General features: G+C 49.2%; 1 protein-coding gene across 3 annotated transcripts in view; it reads left to right on the top strand.

Moving 5' to 3' along the window:
• Positions 1–1,159: 1,159 nt before the first annotated feature.
• Positions 1,160–24,236, top strand: part of LOC119955872 — a 163,189-nt gene continuing 140,112 nt past the window's right edge. The window contains exon 1 of one of the 3 annotated variants that reach the window (XM_038782515.1): positions 1,160–1,517. In XM_038782515.1, coding sequence (XP_038638443.1) covers positions 1,479–1,517 — 39 coding nt within the window. In that variant the 5' untranslated portion in view covers positions 1,160–1,478. The remainder of the gene's footprint in view (positions 1,518–24,236) is intronic. The other 2 variants (XM_038782514.1, XM_038782516.1) reach the window with 2 other exon arrangements.

Here is a 24,236-nt window from a genome sequence, read left to right as displayed (position 1 = left end):
ATAGCAGATGCAGGTGATGGGTGTAAGCGAGCCTTCAGCAGACCAACAGGATAATACTAATAATCTTTATTAGTGTCAGAAGTAGGCTTACATTAACACTGCAATTAAGTTACTGTGAAAAGCCCTTAGTCGTCACATTCCGGCGTCTGTGCGGGTACACAGATGGAGAATTCAGAATGTCCAAATCACCCAACATGTCTTTCGGGACTTGTGGGAGGAAACTGAAGCACCTGGAGTAAACCCACGCAGACATGGGAAGAATGTGTAGACATGGCACAGAAGTCATAGTGTTAACCACTGTGCTACCGTGCTGCCCATAATTGAGGAGCATCAGAGCTCAGCTCACAGGGGATAATCATCAGGCTCCTGCCTTATATGTTGAACGGCTGCCAGTGCGAACAAAGGCCTATCACCATGGCCTGATGCTACACAGACCACTGGAAAAGTGCGACGGGGAGCAGTGGGGGGGGGGGGGGGGGGGGGGTTGGTGTTGGGCACGATTGTGGTGGGACAGTGGGTGGGATGGCGAGCGGGGATGCAATGACAGACAAAGTAAAACCCATACAGCCAAAACAGACTCAATGGGCTAAAGGGGCTCCTTTGATTTTGGGGATAAAATTTTACGACCAATGAAAATACTGAATGGAAATAACAGGAAGCAAATTCACTCCAAGGTCTAACCTTAACCCAACAAACTGGTGTGATTAGCTCAGGGAATGGACGGTAACCAGGGCTGGCAATCAGGGGAATACGATTACTATGAAAGAACTGTAAGAGAGATCACCTCACAGACCATACCTTGAGCTTATTTTCCGTCCATCCGTTTTTCTTATTTCTGGCTATCTCACTGTGAAAGTATTTTAAGAAAAAGGAGCAAGGCCATTTAAAACTAATAATAAACCTTGCAACATAAACTCTCGAATGAAACGTTTACTGTGAAACGCGCGAAGGAGGTGATGGTTCCACCCAGCAGCGTCGCGCTGGAAGTCTGCCTTCAGCGCTCAGGCGGCCTCGTGACGGGCACGCTTCCCTCCAGTTGCCGCCCTTTTCCGAGCCCCTCCCCCTCGAGCAACGGTCGCCGCTGCCAACGTCACCGGCACCTGACGTCACGCGGATTCACGTGCCTCTCAAATCCTGCGACCTCCCTGGTCCGTTCGCGGCGCCCGTTCTCGCTCCCGCTGAGCCTCGTGCTCGTCTGCCTGGGAAGGGTGGGCCGCACTCCTGGCAACTCTCTGACGTCACTGATCGAGCTCAGACCTCCCCATCGGAGCGCGCTCGGGATGACTCTATGACGTCACTGACCGCATGGAGGCAATCGCCGGGCGCGCTCCCGTCGATTCTCTGACGTCACGGGCTTGCCGGCGCGGCACAATCGTGGCAGTTGCGGCAGCTTGGCCGACCGAATCGTTGGTTGAGGGCCGGCGCGAGTGGGGTAACGTCGCTTGAGAAGCTCCCCCCTCCCTCCCGACACTGCCTGGATGTCGGTGGTTCGGCCTGGCAAGAGTCGAGTACTTGAGGTGAGTTTGATCGAGGGAAGCAGAACGGTGGCCATGTTCTGTGCAAGTTCTGTGGGCCGCCAATGTCAGGCGACAAAATAAATCAGAAAACCCACCGTTCAAAATTGCTTAACCACACCGCCACTGCCTACAGATATGGAGCCCGGAATCCGTGTTTCCGTCATGTTTAAGTGTTCATGAGGACCAACTCATCGAACGTGAAGCCACGAGGGAGAGGGCTGGATCGTTCCCGCTCAGCGAAAAGCCTCGAGGTGAACTCCTGTGTCATGAGAGACACTTTCCTCAAGATCAAGTATCCGCGAGATATAAGTGAGACGGACCAATTTGTTCTTTGGGGTGGATGGGGGTGGTTAAAACGAAAGGGGAGAACTGCCAAGTGCTGGAAATCCGCCAACGTTTTGGTACAAGTATTCTTCATAGAAAGAACCCACGACATGATTTCTAGCATGTTTTTGTTCAAAATTCATCATCATGCACAGTATAGCTAAATGGTCAAACTAATGGGGCAATTTAATTCCCATATAATAAGTACATGAAGGTGTCAAAAACCCTGTTGTTCCTCATGTTTTACGTGAACTATTTGAGAATATAGAATAGATGAGTGTGAATTGGATGATTAACTTAGCAGTTAAACCAAAACTCTGGTTACTTGTTCGTGCTCCCCAAAATAAGTAATTTTGAGCTGAACTGAATTAAATCCATAATTCGGAAATAATAATAATCACTTATTGTCACAAGTAGGTTTCAATGAAGTTACTGTGAAAAGCCCCTGGTCGCCACATTCCGGCGCCTGTTCGGGGAGGCCAGTACAGGAATTGAACCCGAGTTGCTGGCATTGTTCTAGCCCACTAAACCAGCACAGGTGTAGCTTCCAATTTTGATGCAGCAAAATTATGAAGTTCTGTGAATTATTTGTTTTTAACTCTTAAAATCTGCACAAAATTACCTTGACAGATCTGATAGGAAGGTGGTTTCCTGATACAAAATTAAAAGTATCTACTGGTCTGTGTGTGTGTCTGTTACAACATGTGGTAGGTAGACTTGCCAAAAACCCCTTTAGTTCTTAATTGTTTAGCTTTGAACAATTTGTCCCAACAAACGCTTCAATCCTACTTAGATTGAGCTACTTATTTGTGAACATCACTATTATTCTTGAAAGCTACTGCAGTCCATCAAAAGAAAGTAGCTTTCATCAAATCAGGTCAAGCATGTACGTATCTTGTGGTCTTATGGCTCTTCCCTATAGGTTGCTGCACCAAGATGTTCAACCAAAGGTAGCAATATGATAGTACTTTTTAAAGCAGTTAGTTGTTGACATTGGATGAGCTGTTCAGATGCAAAATTTGTTTTGTTTCTATTCATTTACTGAGACATTTTGAAACTTGTTTTGACAAAAATGCTTTGACAGAGGTGTAATTAGACGAATATGAATTCCAAGCCAAGGAAGAAGGGAATAGATGGGATGCCCAAGACGTGTGGTGAAAGGTAGATTTTAAGGAGGGCCACTAAGTTTGAGAGAAAGCTGGATGGAGAGAGACTGAATTTGAAAGCCCAACTGCCATAGAATACATGCATACAATGCAGAAACAGGCCATTCTGCCCATCGAGTCTGCGCCAACCCTGCAGACGAAAGATCCTAATCTGGTAAACTCACCAAACCTTCACATCTTGGGGCACTAAGGGGCAATTTAGCATGGCTAAACCACCTAACCTGCACTTCTTCCCTTCTGCACTGTAAATTTTATGATTCTTTGGACCGTGGAAGGAAACTGGAGCACTCGGAGGAAAGCCAGGCAGACACTGAGAGAACATGCAAACTCCACACAGTCACCCTTGGCTGGAATTGAACTCGGGGCCCTGATACTGTAGGCAGCAATGCTAACCACTGTGCCACCTTGCTACCCATCTACAGACTAGCCCAGTGTTTTCCAAACCTTTTTTTCCACTTTTGCCAACCGGCCTACCTTTACGACCCACTCCACAAGACATAGGAGAAGAATTAGGCCATTCGCCCCATTGAGTCTGTTCCTCCATTCAACCATGGCTGATATGTTTCTCATAACCATTCTCCTGTCTTCTCCCTCTAACCCCTGATCCCCATATTAATCAAGAACCTATCGACACAGACCATGTTTGCTTAATTCAGGTCAGGTGCAGAGGTCAGCCAGTTCCTTTATACCATCTTCAGTAGGTCATCATGAAGGGCAATAGCAACAAAATTCTTGTTTTACTCAACACTAGATACTCCTGGGAGATGCTTATCCACAATTCTGACAGCCTCATGGCTTTTGCCATCTTTTTCTAATGTGCTGTCACAGGACAGATACAGCAGCAGCGTATTTTCATTTAGAGTCAGCTGTAACTTAATGACTGACTCTCGGATCTCAACCTCAAAAGGAATTTTTCATCCACCACTTCTCTTTCAAAATCTGAAACTTCTCTCATTTGCTAGAACTTCCATGCATATAACACACTGTTGGATTAGCATCCTTATTTGCATTGGCACAATTGACAAACCATACCTCAAGAAATCATCTTTATACCGCTTTGTTCGCGAGTTGTTACTTTGTAGGCTGTTAACCAGAGACCCTGGAGCTCCGTACAGAGCTGGCACTGCTCTGTCCTGCCATGGATTCTCATGTTAGGTCTTCAGATTAATATGTGTGATTCTGGCCAGTAGGTACTCTGCCTATTTGTGTCTCTGGCCATCTCTTTCTTGCAATAAAATGATTCATCTTGCCTTGGTTGCTAGCAGCTAGAAAATTGAAGACGCTGTCTGTGATTTGGCGCCAAAAGCACATATGTATAGAGCGATTGAAGTCAAGTGTACGTGCACGGTATATGAAGTGCTCACTGCTGCTGATTCTGGCCGGAAGACCATGTGCAGCCTCATTTCCTTCTCGTTTTCAATAAAAATGTCTGTTGGGGTCATTGGGCGCTTCTGCAATCGGGACAACTGCGGACCCGTCGTAATCAATCACCCCTCGACCCACCTGACACCTGCCCATGACCCACCTGCGGTTTGTGTCCTTGGACTAGCCTACCTGGATCAGCTGTGATTCAGTGATAACACTCTTGCTTTTGAATCGGAAGACTATAGGTTCAAGCCTCATTTTAGAGAACTTGAGCCCATAGTCTATTTCTATGTAGTAAAATTAGAGATGAGATGCTGCCTTTCGAATGTGTTCTTCAATGAAAGCCCTGACTGCCCTTTCAAATCGGAACAACTGAAAACTAGGAAAAAGTGGCTGGGTAACTGCTAATTAGGGATAGCATTAGTTCAATACTGAGAGATGACCTTAGCTGGAAAGAACAGGATGTAGAATCAGTTTGGGTAGATATAAGAAATAGAACGTGTAAGACGTCACTTGTGGGTGCCGTTTAAAGGCCCTCTGACAGAAATTACACTGTAGGGCAGCGCATATAGGAATAAATAAATGGGTTTGTAAGAAATAACCATGGGTGACTTTGCATGTAGATTGGGAAAATTAGATTGACAAAGGTAACCTGAAAAATTAGTTTGAGCTTTGACACAATTTCATAAAGCAGTGTGTTTTAGAGCCAACCAGAGAACAGGCTAACCTAGACCTGAAAATGTGCAATGGGACAGAATTGATCAATAACCTCAAGGTAAAAGAGCCTCTAGTTAAGAGCGATCACAAAATGATAGAATGTTGTGTTCAATTTGAAGTTGGGAAGTGTGGGTCAGTGACCAGTGTTTAAACCTAAATAAAGGTAATTGTGAGCGTTTGACAAAGTTTGGTCAAGAAAGTGAAAGCCCATGGGATACAGGGCAATGTGGCAAACTGTATAAAAAGTTGGCTTCGTAACAGGAAACAAATGGTAATGATTGATGGCTGCTCTTGCAATTGGAAAATTGTTTCAAGTGCTGTTCCACAGGGCTCGGTGTTGGGACCCTTACTGTTTGTGTTATATATTAACGATTGTGGCGCAAGTGGGGAACACGATTGGGAAATTTGCAGATGATACAGATTGGCCGAGTGGTGGCCAATGTAGAGAATAGCTATTATCTCCAAAATGATATAGGTTGGTGGCGTGGGTGGTAAAGTGGCAGATAGCATTTAACACAGAAGTGTGAGGTCATGTATTTAGGGAGATCAAATAGTTATATGGAGTACACAATAAATGGAAATATACTCTGAAAAGTAGATGAAGTAAGAGATCTTGGTGTATGAATACACAGGTCCCTAAAGGCAGCAATTCAAGTAGACGGGTACAAAGAAAGCATGTGGAATGCTCTCCTTCATTGTCAGAAGTATAGAATATAAAAGTAAGGATATAATTTTGGAATTGTATAAAACACTTGATTGATTTGATTTATTATCATGTAACGAAGTACAGTGAAAAGTATTTTTCTGCGGCCAAGGGAACGTACACAGTATGTACATAGTAGTCCAAAAGAATAATCAACCGAGTACATTGACAAATGGTACATAGACAAACAGTGATTGGTTACAGTGCGAAACAAGGGGCCAAACAAAGCAAATACATGAGCACGAGCAGGGTAGGGTGTCGTAAATGGTGTTCTTACAGGGAACAGATCAGTCCGAGGGAGAATCGTTGAGGAGTCTAGTGGTTGTGGGGAAGAAGCTATTCCTATGTCTGGATGTGTGGGTCTTTAGAGTTCAGTATCTTCTGCCTGCTGGAAGGGTCTGGAAGAGGGCAAAGCCTGGGTGGGAGGGGTCTCTGATAATACAACTGGAATATTGTGTGCAGTTCTGGTCACCACATTACAGGAAAGACAAAAATGCTCTGGAGAGAGTGTAGAGGAGGTTTACAAGAATGTTGTCAGGGCTAAGAAAGTGTAGCTACGAGCAGAGATTGATAGGTTGGAGTTATTTTCCTTGGAACGAAGAAGGCTGAGGAATGACTTAATTGAGGTGTACAAAATTATGAGGGGGAGAGATAGAGTGGACAGGATAAAATTGTTTCTCTTGGTGGGGAATTCTAGAACCCGGGGACATAGATTCATGATAAGTGGCAGAAAATGTACAGGAGACATGAGGAAGAACTTTTTTTACACACACAGTAGTTGGTGTCTGGAATTCGCTGCCCGAGTTGGTGGTGGAGGCATAGACCCTGAACTCTTTTAACAAATATCTGGATCTGTACCTTAAGTGCTGTAAGATATAGGGCTATGGACCGGGTGCAGGAAGGTGGAATTAGAAAAGGCATCTGGTTGTCCTCAGCTGGCATGGACAAGATGGGCTGAATGGCCTCCTGTGCTGTAACGTTTCTACGATTCTATTCTATGAAGGCAGAGCTGGCTACGGTGAATTGGGAAAAAAGATTGCACAGTAGAGTTGCAGTGGCAGACTTTTAAGGAAGTGTTTAGTAATGCTCAGAAAAGATTTATCCCAGTGAAAAAGAAAGGCTCTTTGAGAAGAATCATCCATGGCTAAATAAGAAAGTTATGGATAGTGTTAAATTGAAAGAATCACTGTACAAATCTGCGAAGATTATTAGTAGTACAGAGGATTGGACAGATTTTAAGAACCAGCAAAGAATGACTAAAAAGATAGAGACTGGACGAAAGCTAGCCAGTAAAATAAAACAGGGAGTAAAAGTTTCTACAATTATTTGAATCGAAAAAGTGTAACTAAAGTTAGTGTTGGTTCCCTACAGAGAGAGAGTCTGGGAATTGATAACAGGAAAACAAAGAAATGGCGGAGGCATTGGAACAGATATTTTGTGCCTTCAAGGTAGACGACTTCAAAAACTTCAAAGATAACTTAAAGATTATTTGGAATCAAAAGGTGATGTGGAGGGATGAACATCATAAGTCACCATCACCAGAGAAAGGGTGCTAGGAAAATTATTAAACGTAAAGATTCAAGTCCCCAGCAACTGCATCCCAGGGTCTTCAAAGAAGAGGTGGTACAGATATATCAGCTCTATTATTATGATCTTCCAAAATTTCTTAGATTCTAGAAAAGTTCCAGGAGATTGAGCACTAGCTCATATTATACTTTTATACAAGAAAGGACGGGGTCAGAAAACCATCGGCCAGTTAGCTTAACATAGAACATAGAACAGTACAGCACAGAACAGGCCCTTCAGCCCTCAATGTTGTGCCGAGCCATGATCACCCTACTCAAACCCACGTATCCACCCTATACCCGTAACCCAACAACCCCCCCCCCCTTAACCTTACTTTTATTAGGACACTATGGGCAATTTAGCATGGCCATTCCACCTAACCCGCACATCTTTGGACTGTGGGAGGAAACCGGAGCACCCGGAGGAAACCCACGCACACAGGGGGAGGACGTGCAGACTCCACACAGACAGTGACCCAGCCGGGAATCGAACCTGGGACCCTGGAGCTGTGAAGCATTTATGCTAACCACCATGCTACCCTGTTGCCCCAAACATCTGTTATAGATAGGGAACGTGCTAGAATCCAAAATTAAAAGAGGCTATAGCAAGATACTTAAATAATCACAATTTGATTGAGTAGAAGCAACAGGGCTTTGTGAAAGGAAAATCATGTTTAATGTGTTTTTGACGAAGAAACATTTATGGTAGATGTATTGTTCTTGGGATTTCCAAAAGGCACTTCATAAGGTACCACATCAAAGGTTACTACACAAGGCACATGGTATTGGCAGCAACATATTAGCATGGATAAAGGATTGGCTGGCTAACAGGAAGCGGAGTGGATAAATTGTCATTTTTCGGATTGGCAAGCTGTGACCAGTGGAGTGCTTCAGGCATCAATGTTGGATCCTCAACTATTTACAATCTATTTTGATGACTTGAATGAAGGTATCGAATCTATGATAGCTAAACTTACCAATGACACCCAAGGTAGGCAGAAAGTAAAGTTATTAAGAGGAGGTAGAGCATCTGCAAACAGAGAGAGATAGTTTATGTGTGGGCAAAATTTTGCAGATGGAGTATAATGTGGGTAAATGTGAACTACTTCGCATTGGCAAGAATATAAAAGCAGTAGTACAGTGGCACGGTAACACAGTGGTTAGCACTGTTGCTTCACAGCACCAGGGTCCCAGGTTCGATTCCTGGCTTGGGTCACTGTGCGGTGTCTGCACGTTCTCCCCGTGTCTGCATGGGTTTCCTCCGGGTGCTCCGGTTTCCTCCCACAATCCAAAGATGTGCAGGTTAGGTGGATTGGCTATGCTAAATTGTCCTGAGCGTCTAAAAAAGGTTAGATGTGGTTATGGGGATAGGGTGGAGATGTGGGGATAGATAGGGTGGAGGTATGGGCATAGGTAGCGTGCTCTTTCAAAGGTCTGGTGCAGACTTGATGGGCCAAATGGCCTCCTTCTGCAATGTAAATTCTATGATTCTGCACGTTCTTCCTATGTCTGCGTGGGTTTCCTCCGGGGCCTCCGGTTTTCTCCCACAAGTCCCGAAAGACGTGCTTGTTAGGTGAATTGGACATTCTGAATTCTCCCTCTGTGTTTCCGAACAGGTGCCAAAATGTTGCAACTAAGGGATTTTCACAGTAACTTCATTGTGTGGCCAATCCACATACCCTGCACATCTTTTGGGTTGTGGGGGTGAGACCCAAGCAGACACGGGAAGAATGTGCAAACTCCACTCGGACAGTGACCCGAGGCCAGGATCGAACCCAAGTCCTCGGCGCTGTGAGGCAACAGTGCTAACCACTGTGCCACCATGCCGCCCACCTTAGATTTTTCTGTCTTCACTCTATGGCAGTGATTTAAAAAGTGGGGTTGAGACCCTCGGATGTGTTATGGAATTTTGTAGAATGAGTTGTCAGACAGTCCCCAAAAATGATTCCCAGAAGTCGCCTGACCATTTTTTCCACTCTAGGTAATTTAGGGGTGAAAATATGCACATGAAGGCCTGAGTATAAGTTTTTAAAAAAGCAGTTTATTATGTCAGAATTCTGGGAGACGGGGACTCTGCAGCCCCTGACAGCACCGTATCCCACTTGAGCTAAAGCTCACACGGGTTAATATACAGATTCAAGGGGCGGAATTAGTTGTTTTCTCATTTACATACAATCAATCAACTATATTTTCGTCATACTTATTACATGCTGATGCGACCATCAATTCACTCGAAGACTCGTGTCGAAGTAAACAGTGGTTTCAATCAGCTTACAACTTTGCCTGCCTGTGACCGGTACAATACGGAAGGCGGTCCCGCAGGTCTGCTGCTCTTATACTTCCTATCATGGGCGGAGCCCGTACATGCTCCACATCTCCCCCTGTGGGTGAAGCCACACAGTGGTCCATAGATGGAGCTCACAGGGTTAATAACATGGTATAATGTAACACAGTATACTGGTGAATTAACAGTATTTACACATTCACCCTCTGTAAAAAAAAAAAAGTCCGGCGGGGGTGACAGGTTCACAAATTCAGTCGGTCCGGCGCCCGGATCGTACGTTGCAACCGACTCTGGGAGGACCTCCTGCCAGTGGGAAACCAGGAGATTCCTGGACTGTAGGGTCAATAGGACGGTCTTCCAAACTGTCGCGTTCTCCCTCTCCACCTGCCCGTTTCCCCTGGGTTGTAACTGGTAGTCCTGCTCGAGGCGATGCCCTTACTGAGCAGGTACTGATGCAGTTCGTCGTCATGAAGGACGAGCCCCTGTCACTGTGGACGTAATTGGGGAAACCAAACAGGGTGAAGTCACTGTGCAGGGTTCTGATAACGGTGGGGGTGGTCATGTCGGGGCATGGGTTGGGAAACGGGAGAACTCCTCTAATGTTAAGAAAATATGTATTGCGATTATTTGAAATCAATACTGAGGAGTTCAAAGGGCCGGGAAGCCTTTACCAGGTGGGCCTTATCTGGTCGATAGAAGTGCGGTTTGCACTCCGCACAGATTTGGCAATTCCTGGTTACAGCTTTGACCTCCTCGGTGGAGAAGGGCAGGTTGCGGGCCTTGATGTAATGGGCGAGCCGGGTGACCCCCCGGGTGGCAGAGGTCGTCGTGGATAGCCTGTAGTCGGTCATCTTGCGTGCCGGTGCATGTGCCGCGGGACAGGGCATCTGGGGGCTCGTTGAGCTTCCCAGGACGATATACTATATCGTAATTATAGGTGGAGAGTTCGATCCTCCACCTCAAGATCTTATCATTTTTGATCTTGCCCCGCTGCGAATTATCAAACATGAAGGCAACCGATCTTTGATCGGTGATGAGGGTAAACCTCCTACCAGCAAGGTAGTGCCTCCAGTGCCGCACGGCTTCCACGATGACTTGAGCTTCTTTTTCGACCGAGGAGTGTTGAAGTTCAGAGGTGGAGAGGGTGCGTGAAAAAACGCTAGCGGCCTGCCTGCTTGGTTAAGGGTGGCGGCGAGAGCGACCTCTGATGCGTCGCTTTCCACCTGGAAGGGGACAGACTCGTCCACCGTACTCATGGTGGCTTTCGCGATGTCCGCCTTGATGCAGTTGAAGGCCTGGCGATCCTCGGCTGACGGTGGGAAAAGGGTGGCCTTAAATAGTGGGCGGGCTTTGTCCGCATACTGGGGGACCCACTGGGCGTAATAGGAAAAACATCCAAGGCACCTCTTGATGGCCTTGGGACAGTAAGGGAGAGGGAGTTGTAGGAGGGGGCACATACGGTCAGGGTCGGGGCCCTAGGACCCCGTTTTCCACGACGTAGCCGAGGATGGCTAGCCTGGTAGTGCGAAAACCGCATTTCTCCTTGTAAGTGAGGTTACGTTCTTGGGCGGTTTGGAGAAATCGGTGGAGGTTGACGTCGTGGTCCTGCTGATCATGGCCGCAGATGGTGACGTCCAAGTACGGAAACGTGGCCCGCAGCCCATACTGGTCCACCATTCGGTCCATCGCTCGTTGGAACACCGAAACCCCGTTCGTGACGCCAAAGGGGACCCGGAGGAAATGGAAAAAGTCGGCCGTCTGCCTCAAATGCCGTGTAGTGGCGATCCTCCGGGCGGATTAGGAGCTGGAGGTATGCAGACTTCAGATCCACCGTGGAGAACACGCGGTAGTGCGCGATCTGATTCACCATGTCTGCAATCCGGGTAGGGGTTACGCATCAAGTTACGTAAACCGGTTAATAGTCTGGCTGTAATCAACCACCATCCGGAACTTTTCCCCAGTCTTGACGACCACCACCTGAGCTCTCCAGGGGCTATTGCTGGCCTCTATGACTCCTTCCCGCAAGAGACGCCGGACCTCGGACCTAATAAATGCCCTGTCCTGCATACTATACTTCCTGCTTCGAGTAGAAACTGGCTTGCAGTCCGCGGTGAGGTTAGCGAAGAGGGGAGGGGGATTGATTTTTAGGGTTGCGAGGCTGCATATGGTGAGTGGGGGCAGGGGTCCGCCAAAACTAAGAGTTAGGCACCTGTGATTGCTCTGAAAATCGAGTCCGAAGAGGAGAGGGGCGCAGAGGTCTAGGAGCATGTACAGTTGAAAATTAGTATACTCGGCGCCCTATATCGCTAAGGTTGCAGTAGTGCGCCCTTGGATTTGTACTGAGTGCGACCCAGAGGCGAGGGAGATTGTTTGTTGCGTCGGGAATATCGGGAGCGAACAGCGTCTTACCAGATCCGGGTGAACAAAGCTCTCGGTGCTCTCGGAGTCTAAAAGACCAGGTGTCTCTTATACGTTAACCCGGACGGCCATCATGGAGCTCTTAAGGTGCTTGGGTCTTGACTGGTCCAAGGTGACTGCACTGAGTTGAGGGTAGTCGGCGGCATGGTTGGCGGTGCTGGGGCAGCCCCGCGATGACTGTCCATGCAGGTCGTACACATCGAGCGGCGTAGCAGGTGGTGGCCAAGATGATGGCCCCCGTTGATCGCACGTGGCGGGCGGTGAGGAAGATGGCGCCCAAGATGGCGGCCCCCATGGATCGCACGTGGCTGGCCGTGTGGGGGAGGATGGCCAAGATGGTGGCCCCCGTGAGTCGCACACGTTGTGCGGAGTCGAAGTCGGCAGACACGTTGCCACATTACGGGGTCTGCGGCCTGAGAGTCGGTTGATTGAGTCTGTGTGTTCGAGTTCGAGTGTTTAGGCTTGGCCAGGCAGACCTTTGCGAAGTGTCCTTTTCGCCCGTAGCTGCTGCAGTTCACGTTGCGGGCCGGGCATTGTTGCCGGGGGTGTTGAGGCTGGCCGCAAAAATGGCAAGATAGCCCCCCGTGGTGGGTGGGCGGCCGCGCGGCACAGGCCTGGGGTAGTCTCTGGTCGGGGGCCCACGAGGGAGTCGCGTGATCAGCTGGGAACGCTGTGAGACTCTGAAAAGCGACCACCAGTGAGGTCGCCAGTTTTACCGTGTCCTCCTGGGCCCCTTTTTCGAGCAGGCGCTGCCTCACATAGTTCGATCGGACCCCCACAACGTAAACATCTCGGACGGCGAGTTCCATGTGCTGAGTGTCTGTAACGGCCTGATAGTTAGAGTCGCACGCGAGGGCTTTGAGGTCGCGCAGATAGTCATCTAGCGATTCCCCAGGGCGATGGCGGCGAGTGGTGAAGATATGTCGCGCGTAGACTTCATTCACAGGCTGCACGTAGATGCGTTCGAGTATCGCGAGGGCCTCAGTATAGGAGGTGGCTTAGTCAAGTTGGGCAGAAATGCGATGGCTCACCTGTGCGTGGAGGAGACTCAATTTCTGTTCGTCCGTGACGGATGATGTCGACTATGCGGCCAGGCCGGCCTTGAAACACCGAAGCCAATGTGAACAAATTTCTTTCGCCTCCGCGGCCTGTGGATCGAGTTCCAGTCTGTCAGGTTTGAGGGCTGACTCCATAGTAGTTCTTTAAGCTGATTAAATTGATGTGACCATCAATTCACTCGAAGACTCGTGTCGAAGTAAACAGTGGTTTTAGTCAGCTTACAACTTTGCCTGACTGCGACCGGTACAATACTGAAGGCGGTCCCGCAGGTCTGCTGCTCTTATACTTCCTATAAGGGGCGGGACCATTGGCGGAGCCCATACATGCTTCACATCTTCCCCTGTGGGTGAAGCCACACTGGTCCATAGATGGAGCCCACAGGGTTAATAACATGGTATAGTGTAACACAGTATACTGGTGAATTAACAGTATTTACACATTCACCACATGCAGTCAATCAATTTTCCTGGCACACCCAATTATCACATATATGGTTAAAGTGGGTGTTGTCTTACCCTCCCCATACTTCATACATTCAAAACTAACATAATGTGTCCTGTCTACAGCGGTAGATCTTGAGCTTATCAAGGATACATTGCATGTCTTGTTCTGTGAAGCTGTTATCAGCGGCTGTTGGGACACTCTCTATACATACCCACGCTTGGGGCTCATTGGACAGTTTACAAGGAATGTGGCTTGTTCAGCCATTTTATATCACAAAATAGCTAACAGCCATTTTGTGTCTTCTGATATTAACAGCATCGTGTATACGCTATCTATTTCTACAAATTGCCTCTTTTAAACAGGCATCTAAGCCAATGAGTACCTTGTGTTTCATCAGAACTATTCAAAAGTAATATAGGAGCACAAATGGAGTTACAGGGCCACCTATAATTTATATCATAGTCCAGTATCACAAAATGCCCTCCAACAGTAAGATCTCACTGCAGTACAGTTTGACCACAAGGCTGATGTAGAAGCCGGTGCCATGCACTTCCTTGCCTCTCTGGGCCACAGCGTAGTTGGAGCAGTTTGTTGGGCTCCGGTTTCTGAAGTGGAAGTTTTAAGTTTAATTTCCTAACCCTGACTGACATCCTAACTATTTTCAAAGAAGTGATGTGGAGATGTTGGCGTTGGACTGGGGTGAGCAAAGTAAGAAGTCTTACAACACAAGGTTAAAGTCCAACAGGTTTGTTTCAAATCACTAGCTTCCGGAGCGCAGCTCCTTCCTCGGGTGATTTTCAAAGAAGCCGATGAACTGCTGCCATCATAGAGCAAACCCGTCCACAGAGCCTCTCAAGGCAAACTTTATCTTCTCCAGCCTGAGGAATTCCACCTGGTCGCTCACCCAAACCGGTTTCTGAAGTGGAAGTTTTAAGTTTAATTTCCTAACCCCGGCTGACACCCTAACTATTTTCAAAGAAGTGATGTGGAGATGCTGGCTTTGGACAGGGGTGGGCACAGTAAGAAGTCTTACAACACAAGGTTAAAGTCCAACAGGTTTGTTTCAAATCACTAGCTTTCGGAGCGCAGCTCCTTCCTCGGGTGATTTTCAAACAAGCCGATGAACTACTGCCATCTCAGAGCAAACCCATCCACAGAGCTTCTCAAGGTGAACTTTATCTTCTCCAGCCTGAGGAACTCCACCTGGTCGCTCACCCAAACACCCGGTTTCGGCGGCTCTGGGTCCCACCATTCCAATAAGATCCATCTCCAGGCTATCAGGGAGGCAAAGGCCAGGACATCGGCCTCTCTTGCCCCCCTGAACTCCCAGGTCTTCTGACACTCCAAAAATCGCCACTTCTGGACTCGGGACCACCTTCACCCTCAAGACCTCTGACATAATGTCAGCAAACCCCTGCCAGAATCCCCCAAACTTAAGACAGGCCCTAAACGTGGATATGATTCGCGGCCCACACTTATCCTCCACTCCTTCAAAAAACCTGCTCATCCTAGCCACAGTCATGTGTGCCCTATGAACCACTTTAAACTAAGCCTAGCACGCGACAAGGATGCGTTCACCCTACTCAAAGCCCCCTCCCACAGCCCAGCCTCCACCTCCCTCCCTAACTCTTCCTCCCATTTATGCTTCGCTGCCCCAATCGGAGCTGCCTCCCACTCCAATCCCTATATTTTAGAAACTCTACCCTCCCCTGCACCTGTTTTGAACACCACCTTGTCCTACAGCCCCTGGGGTGGCAGGTGAGGAAAGGCCGGCACCTGCTTCCTGACAAAATCCATTCTCGGTGGGGAGCTCAAATTTCTCCTCCAGCCAATCCAGCTTGAAAAGCTGCCCACCAGGAATAGATCCCCAAACCTCTCAATCCCTGCCCATTGCCACCCCCGAAACCCCCCTGGCCAGTCCCCCCGAAGCAAACCTATGTTTCTCACAGATCGGTGCCTAAACTGAGGCCCCCTACCCCCCTCCAGCCTCAGATGCTGCCACCACTGTCACCACACCCTCAGGGCCGCCAACACCACCGGGCTTGCATTGCCTTTTTCTAGACCCTTCCATCAGTCAGAAGTCTGAAGACTCGCACATCCAGACATAGGGACAGCTTCCCCACAGCTACAAGACTCATCAACGACTCCCCCTCAGACTGATCTGTTCCCTGTAAAAACACTATTCATGACGCCCTATGCTGCTCTTGCTCATGTGTTTGCTTTTTTTGGCCCCTTGTTCCGCACTGTAACCAATCACTGTTTTGTCGATGTACCATTAGTCAATGTTCTCTGTTGATTATTCTTGTATCTACTCTGTACATACTGTGCATATTCCTCGGCCGCAGAAAAATACTTTTCACTGTACTTCGGTACATGTGACAATAAATCAAATCAATCAATCAATCAATTGTGGAATACCTGGCCGGCAAGAATGGCAGAGGAGCCGTTAACAGCGCCCCTAAACACGAGTCCTTGCAAGAGGCTGCCTCCATCCACTGTCCAGTAATAATTCATCAAGTTTGTGAGAGCCATCCAAAAAACGCCTCGTTCCTTCTACCCCAGCCAGAGGTTCCGACTCATACAGTCTTATAAGTCCCCGAACACCCCATTCACCTCCACTGGGTCCAAGACCGTATTCCCCCTCCTATCCTTTACCTTTCCGATCTCACTCACCACTTCCTGCTTCCTCAATTGATGTGCCAACGTCCTTGCCCGCCTTTTCCCCATATTCATAGACTGCACCCCTGGCCCTCAACTGCCCTACCGCCTTATTGTGGAAATCATACCAAACTCCATCTGAAGCTCCCTCAACATCCCCGCCTCCGAATACCTCCTATCCACCTGCAGAATCTAATCCACTAACCTCGCCATCTCCGCCACCTCCGTCTTGTTTATGCGCCTGTATTGAAGTAAACTCCCCCCTGACCCATGCCTGCCATAGCGTGGTGGCCGAAACTTCCCCCATGTCTTTCAGATCCACATATCCCTGAATAGCAGCCCTCATCCGTTCACAAACCTCCTCATCTGCTAACAGCCCCGCATCCAACCTCCACTGCGGCCCCCGCCGATTCACCTGCAAGTCCACCCAATGTGGCGTTGGTCTGAAACCATAATCGCCGAGTACTCCGAACTGACCACCCCTGCCAACAACGTCCTGAACATCACAAAATAGTCGATCCGGGAGTGCACCCTATATACATGGGAGAAAAACTAAAATTCCTTCACCCTCGGCTTCCCAAAACCTCCACGGGTCCATGCCCCCCATATGCTCCATGCACTTTCAATACTGTTGATACCCTCCTCGGACTCAACTATCCAATTTCGGCTCAAGAACCGTGTTAAAATCAGCCCCCCCAACCGGTTGCGAGTCCAGGTCCGGGACCCGCTTATTTATCAAGACCGCCACCCCTCTCATCTTCAAATCTAATCCTGAATGAAAGACCTGCCCTTCCCACCCTTTCCTGAGCCTAGTTTGATCCCTGATCTTCAGGTGCATTTTCTGCTAGAATGCCACATCTGCCCTTAAGCTCCTCAAATACTCCAGCATGCGGGACATCTTGACCGGCCATTCAACCCTCTCACATTCCATGTGATCAGCCTGGTCGGGGACTGTTTCTCTCCCCCCCCCCCCCCCCCCCCCCCCCTCCACCGTCATTAACCCCCTTCAAACAATATTTCAAAATTCCCTACCCTGTCAGCAGTGCCCCCCCCTCCCCCCACAGAACAATAATCTCAACCCCCATCAGCACTCTGATCACCTGCTCACCCCTTGGTGCACTTCCGTGAACTAGCCCGCCCAGCTAGCCTGGTAGCCCCGCCCCCCGGCTCAAACACTATCTTGGTGCAAAAACAATATAAACAATCAAATATAGAAAGAAAAAACAACCCTCACAAAAGGACAATGGCCCCGAGAGAACAAAACAAACCAATGTACTCACCTACGACCCTCCCCAAAAGAAAAAAGAATCCAACAACCTCCTCCAGGAGAAAAAAAACCGAGAAGAAAGAAGGGGGAGGACTTCCCGGACAGGGAGAACCAACCTCCCCAAACACCACCTCCAAAGTTCAATGTCCTCCTTCTCCTGCCAGTCCATTGTCTCTCACAAATACCATCGCTTCCTCCGGTGACCCAAAATAGCATTACCGGCCATTGTAGGTCACCCAGAGGCCGGGCGGTTACAGCATCCCGAACTTCCGTCCCCTTCTTAAAGAGAGCAGCCTTCACTCCGTTAAAGCCTACTCTCCTTGGCTAGCTCCGCACCGAAGTTCGCTGCTCTCCCAGGTAGTCTTGTCTGCCTGGCCCACCTCAGGATCCGTTCCTTATCAAGGAACTGGTGCAACCGCACCACCATAACCGTTGGCGACTCGTTATCCTGCGGCTTCCTCATCAGTGCCCTGTCCACCTCCAAGACCCCCTCTCCCAGCAACTTCTCCAGCATCTTGGCTCCATACGAGCCAGTGTCCGCTCCCTCAGTGCCCTCAGGCAACCCTACAATCTGATGGGAGCGTTTCTCCAGATCTTCCATCTTCTCCTGAAGCCTCTTCTGGATATCTCGCAATACCCCAATCTCGGCCGCCAACGAAGTAAGCTGCCCCTCGTGCTCCCCCACTGTCTTCTCCACCTTCTGGATCGCCTGGCTTTCAGACTCCAGCCTCAACTCCATATGGTCAATCCCCGCCTTAAGCGGATCCACCGTTCTCGCCAGGTCCTCCAGAGGCTCCTTTCTCTGCTGGGTGAACTTCTCGTTCAACAAGTCCACCAGCTGCTCCATAGACCACGGAGATGGTAGGGCCGATCCCTTGCCCTCCGCCATCTTCCCCTGTGTTACAGGCAAAGTTTCTCGCTCTGACAGCTCCTTTCAACTAAAAGCACTTCTGGTCCAAGAATCCATCCACTGGTGGAACAAATTTTTCTTCCACCACTCCACCTTTTTCCATCAAAACATCCGCACGCTAATCGGGGGAAAGGCCCCAAAACACCACCAAAAGTGGTAGCTGTCAAATGTGACCACTCACCGTGGCCTTCATGGGAAGTCTACTTTTAATTTTTTTTTAAATTTAGTGTACCCAGTTCATTTTTTCCAATAAAGAGGCAATTTAGCGTGGCAAATCCACCTACCCTGCACATCTTTGGGTTGTGGGGGAGAAACCCACGCAAACACAGGGAGAATGTGCAAACTCCACATGGACGGTGACCCAGAGCCGGGATTGAACCTTGGACCTCGGTGCCATGAGGCAGCAGTGCCAACCACTGTGCCATCGTGCTGCCCTGGAAGTCTACTTTTAATAATACAGAAGTGCCGACAATGAGTATGACGTTTTTAAACGTAACTATGTAGAATCTATTGTGAATGTGGCTTGGGTCGCGAGAGTTTGTCATTTGTAAAAATGGGTCGTTGGAAAAATAGTTTGAAAAATATTGCTCTATGGTATAGCTATATCAACTAAACTGCTTTTCCTGTCTCAATGTGAGTCTTTTCTCTGATCTCTGGTTTGTAGGCAACACAGATTTTTCTACTTTTTGTATTTGTTTTAAATTTCCTAAATTACAACCACCTTGGTAACCCATCTCTTCACTTCAAAGGTTGCAAAATGTCATTAACAATACATGTATACAAATAGGGCCTGAAGGCTTCCTGTATTCCTCTTGAAGAAAAACTCTATAATGAAACCAAATTCAGGTTTCACCTTTCTTAACACAAATAAACAATATAAATTAAACTTAAAGCTATATCTTGTTTCCAACACCCACAAAATACAAATATACTTTCCCCAAAACTATATCTAGTTCCTAACATCTCTTCCAAGATCAATAAACCCTTAATCAGGTGCCATGCCTCGAACTGACTGCAGTATTGTCCCCGAGAGCTACACCCAAAAAGATTAATGATGTTGATTGTGGTAGTCGGTATTAGGGGTATTACTGTACCTAGGTTGGAGGTATCTGATGCTGTAAGATCATTGGTGTTGGAGGTACCTAATATGTAAGATCATTTGTGAAGCCTGCCTGCTGGTTCCGCCCAGAAAGGCGGAGTATAAGAGTCTGTGTTTCCCTAGATGCTGCATTCTGTACCTGCGCTGCTGGGGGAAACATCTAGTTCAATAAAGCCTTCAATTGTCCTACAATCTCGCTTTGGGAGTTATTGATCGTGCATCAATTTATTGAACTAGATTTGAAGAATGGAGCTCCGCATCAAGCCGGAGTGTCTACAACTTAGCCCCACGCGGCAAACTCAGCGGTGACCTTTAAACACTGGCTGGTGTGCTTCAACGGATACATCAGGACGACTACACCCATGGAGGACCAGAAACTGCAAGTTCTCCACTCAAGGGTGAGCCCAGAAATCTACACGCTCATCAAGGACGCGGACGGTTTCGAGACCGCGATGACCCTGTTGAAAGGACACTACATTCGCCCAGTAAATCAGGTTTACGCCCGACATCTTCTAGCTACCAGACGACAAATTCTGGGGGAATCGCTAGACTAATTCTACAGCGCACTGCTAGTACTAGGTAGGAACTGTGACTGTCGGCAAGTTTCAGCCAACGACCACACCGAACTTTTAATCCGGGACGCCTTCGTTGCAGGTATGCTGTCCTCTCAAATCCGCCAGTGGCTGCTGGAAAAGGAGACGCTGAGTCTCAAGGAGGCACGGGCACTCGCAAGCTCCTTAGACGTAGCCTCCCGAGTGTATGACCTCGACCGCGCGGTAGCCCCATGGGCAGCATGGACCCCACCCACAGCTGATTCCGACGCATCCCCCAACCCCGCACAAGCTTGTACCGCGTGGCTGCCAGGCAACCCCGGGGGGCCCTGATGTTATTTTTGCGAGCAAGCAAAGTACCCCCGGCAACGCTGCCCGGCCCGATCCGCAACTTGCAAGGGCTGTGGGAAGAAGGGGCATTTCGTGGCGGTATGCCAGGCCCAAGTGGTTGCCGCTGTCTCCACAGGTGAACCGGGGCTGCCATCTTCGAGCCACGTGCGGACCCCGGCCGCTGCCATCTTGTCCCCCAGAGACCACGTGCAATTCATGGGCGCTGCCATCTTGCCCACCCTCTGCCATGTGCGAACCATCTTGGCTGGAGTCTCAAGACCCCGATTCGGGTGAATGCACACCGCTTGAGGAGATCCATCAGCTTCTGCCACGACTCGTCTCGGTGACACTGGACCAGTCTCTGCCCCAAACTCTTTCAACCGCTACGACGACTGTACTCATCAATGGGCACGACAACCTGCCTGATCGATTCAGGGAGCACAGAGAGCTTTATACACCCCAATACAGTAAGGCGCTGCTCACTCACTTTACACCCAGTTAACCAGAAAATCTCCCTGGCCTCCGGGTCTCACTCTGTAGAGATCAAGGGGTACTGCATAGCTAACCTCACAGTCCAGGGAAGAGAGTTTAAGAATTTCCGACTCTACATCCTCCCTCACCTCTGCGGTGCCACATGCCTGGGATTGGACTTCCAATGTAACCTCCAGAGCTTAACATTTAAATTCGGCGGCCCTATACCCCCTCTCACTGTCCGCAGTCTCGCGTCCCTCAAGGTCGACCCACCTTCCCTGTTTGCAAACCTCACCCCTGATTGCAAACCCGTCGCCACCAGGAGCAGACGGTACAGTGCCCAGGAAGTCCAGCGGTTACTGAAGGAAGGTATTATCGAGGCTAGCAACAGCCCCTGGAGAACTCAAGTAGTGGTTGTAAAGACCGGGGAGAAGTACAGGATGGTCATCGATTACAGTCAGACCATCAACAGGTATATGCAGCTCGACACGTACCCTCTCCCCCGCATATCTGATTTGGTCAATCAGATTGCACAATATAAGGTCTATTCCACGGTGGACCTCAAATCCGCCTACCACTAGCTCCCCATTCGCGCAGATGACCGCAAGTACACTGCATTCGAAGCAGATGGGCAGCTCTACCACTTCCTAAGGGTTCCCTTCGGTGTCACAAACGGGGTCTCGGTCTTCCAACGCGAGATGGACCGAATGGTTGACCGGTACTGTTTGCGGGCTACGTTTCCGTACCTCGACAATGTCACCATCTGCGGCCACGACCAACAGGACCATGACACCAACCTCCGCAAATTCCTCCATTGCGCCAATCTCCTGAACCTGACCTATAACAAGGAGAAATGCGTATTCAGCGCCGATCGTCTAGCCATCCTTGGCTATGTAGTGCACGATAGAGTCATAGGCCCCTACCCCTAAAGCATGTGCCCCCTCATGGAGTTTCCCCTCCCCCACTGCTCCAAGGCCCTGAAACGTTGTCTGGGGTTTTTCTCATATTACGTCTAGTGGGTCCCCAATTATGCGGACAAGACCCGCCCACTAATCCAACCCTCGGTTTTCCCCCTGTCGGCAGAGGCCCGGCAGGCCTTCAATCGCATAAAGGCAGACATTGCAAAGGCCACGATGCACACAATCGGAGTCCCTTCCCTTCGAGGTGGGGAGCAACGCATCCGACGTAGCTCTGGCGGCCACCCTCAACCATGCGGGCAGGCCCGTGGCCGCCTTCTCACGCACCCTGTCCATACCTCCAAAATCCGTCATTCCTCCGTTGAAAAGGAGGCCCAAGCCATAGTAGAAGCTGTGCGGAATTGGAGGCGTTACCTGACGGGCAGGAGATTCACGCGCCTCACTGACCAACGGTCGGTAGCTTTCATGTTCAATAATGCACAGCGGGGAAAGATAAAGAACGATAAGATCTTACGGTGGAGGATCGAGCTCTCCACCTACAACTACGAGATCTTGTATCGTCCCGGGAAGCTCAACGAGGCTCCTGATGCCCTATCCCGCGGCACATGTGCCAACTCACGAGTGGACGGACCCCGGACCCTTCACGATGACCTCTGCCACCCGGGGGTCACTCGTTTCTTCCATTTTATCAAAACTCGCAACCTGCCCTACTCCATCGAGGAGGTCAGGACCGTCACCAGGAACTGCCACATCTGCGCGGAGTGCAAGCCGCACTTCTACCGACCAGAGAAAGTGCACCTGGTGAAGGCTTCCCGCCCCTTTGGACACCTCCGCATGGACTTCAGAGGAACCCTCCCTTCCACCGACCGCAACACTTACTTCTTGAACGTGATTGACGAGTACCTCCGGTTCCCGTTCATCATCCCCTGTCCCGACATGACCGCTGCCACCGTCATTAAAGCTCTCCACAGCATCTTTACCCTGTTAGGTTTCTTCGCCTACGTCCACAGCGATAGGGGTCCTCCTTCATGAGCGAAGTGCCGCGTCAATTCCTGCTTAGTAAGGGCATTGCCTTGAGCAGGACGACCAGTTACAACCCCCGGGGAAACGGGCAGGTGGAGAGAGAGAGGGAGAACGGAGCGGTCTGGAAGACCATCCTACTGGCCCTACGGTCCAGGAATCTCCCAGTCTCCCGCTGAAGGTCCTCCCCGATGCACTCCACTCCATTCGATCACTTCTGTGTGCCACGACCAACGAAACACCTCATGAACGTCTCCTTGTCTTCCCTAGGAAGTCCTCTTCCGGGACCTCGCTCCCAACCTGGCTGGCAGTTCCTGGACCCGTTCTGCTCCGCAAACAGATGCGGACGCATATGTTGGACCCGCTGGTCGAGAGGGTACACCTCCTTCATGCTCATCCTCAGTACGCCTATGTGGCCTACCCCTATGTGACAGCTGGCAGGATACTGTCTCCATCCGGGACCTGGCGCCCGCTAGATCCCCCTCACCAACCCCACTCACCCTCCCACCGGCGCACCCCACGGCTGCCCCCTTCCCAGGGGGATTGGTCCTTCCATTGGTCCTACCCAGGGGTGAAGCAGCTGAAGACGCCACGCTCCTGGAGTCACGGATGCCCGAGCTGGCGCCTGCATCACCTCCGAGACTGCGACGATCACAAAGGCCGACCAGGGCCCCCAATCGACTAATAGCTTCATTATGAAATGTATCTGTAAATAAATACCTGTAAATAATTTGAGTGACATGAAAAAAGGCAAAACACTGTACCACCGATGGGTATCGGCATAACCTCCACCACTGTACAACGCAAGACCACCAACCTGCCGGACTCTTTTTTTTTTTAATGGGGTGAATGTGGTAGCCGGTATTAGGGGTATTACTGTACCTAGGTTGGAGGTACCTGATACTGTAAGATCATTGGTGAAGCCTGCCTGCTGGTTCCGCCCAGAAAGGCTGAGTATAAGGGTCTGTGTTTCCCTAGCTACTGCATTCTGTACCTGCGCTGCTGGGGGAAACATCTAGTTCAATAAAGCCTTCAATTGTCCTACAATCTCGCTTCGGGAGTTATTGATCGTGCATCATTGATCTCTTCAGCCAATCTACTTTTGTGGGAGAGAGGCTCGGCCATCTTAAATTCTGAACAGTTTGTTTCTTTATTGGCAGTATGCTAGCTAACTACAATATGTCATGTTTATACTGTACACATATATGCAATATTCATAATCTAGTTTCCAAAGAAGTAAGGTTCTTATTGAGAGAGCAATTGGACATGTTTTGGTGCCCTGGCATGGGCAAGGTGTGAACGTGACACCTTCATTACATTATCAAAAGGAGCTGAGAAAACTAGGGATTCACCAGCCCATTATACTTGGCATTATCACACCTTCAGTGTTGCTTCAGACTTTACATAGTGTTACGGACAAGGGAGGAGAGATAACTTGAAACTCCCAATTC

The sequence above is a fragment of the Scyliorhinus canicula genome, chromosome 21, assembly GCF_902713615.1.
Source record: "Scyliorhinus canicula chromosome 21, sScyCan1.1, whole genome shotgun sequence".
NCBI classification, from domain to species: Eukaryota; Metazoa; Chordata; class Chondrichthyes; order Carcharhiniformes; family Scyliorhinidae; genus Scyliorhinus; species Scyliorhinus canicula.
Note: the sequence above shows the minus strand (reverse complement) of the source record. Positions and strands in the feature narration are given on the sequence as shown.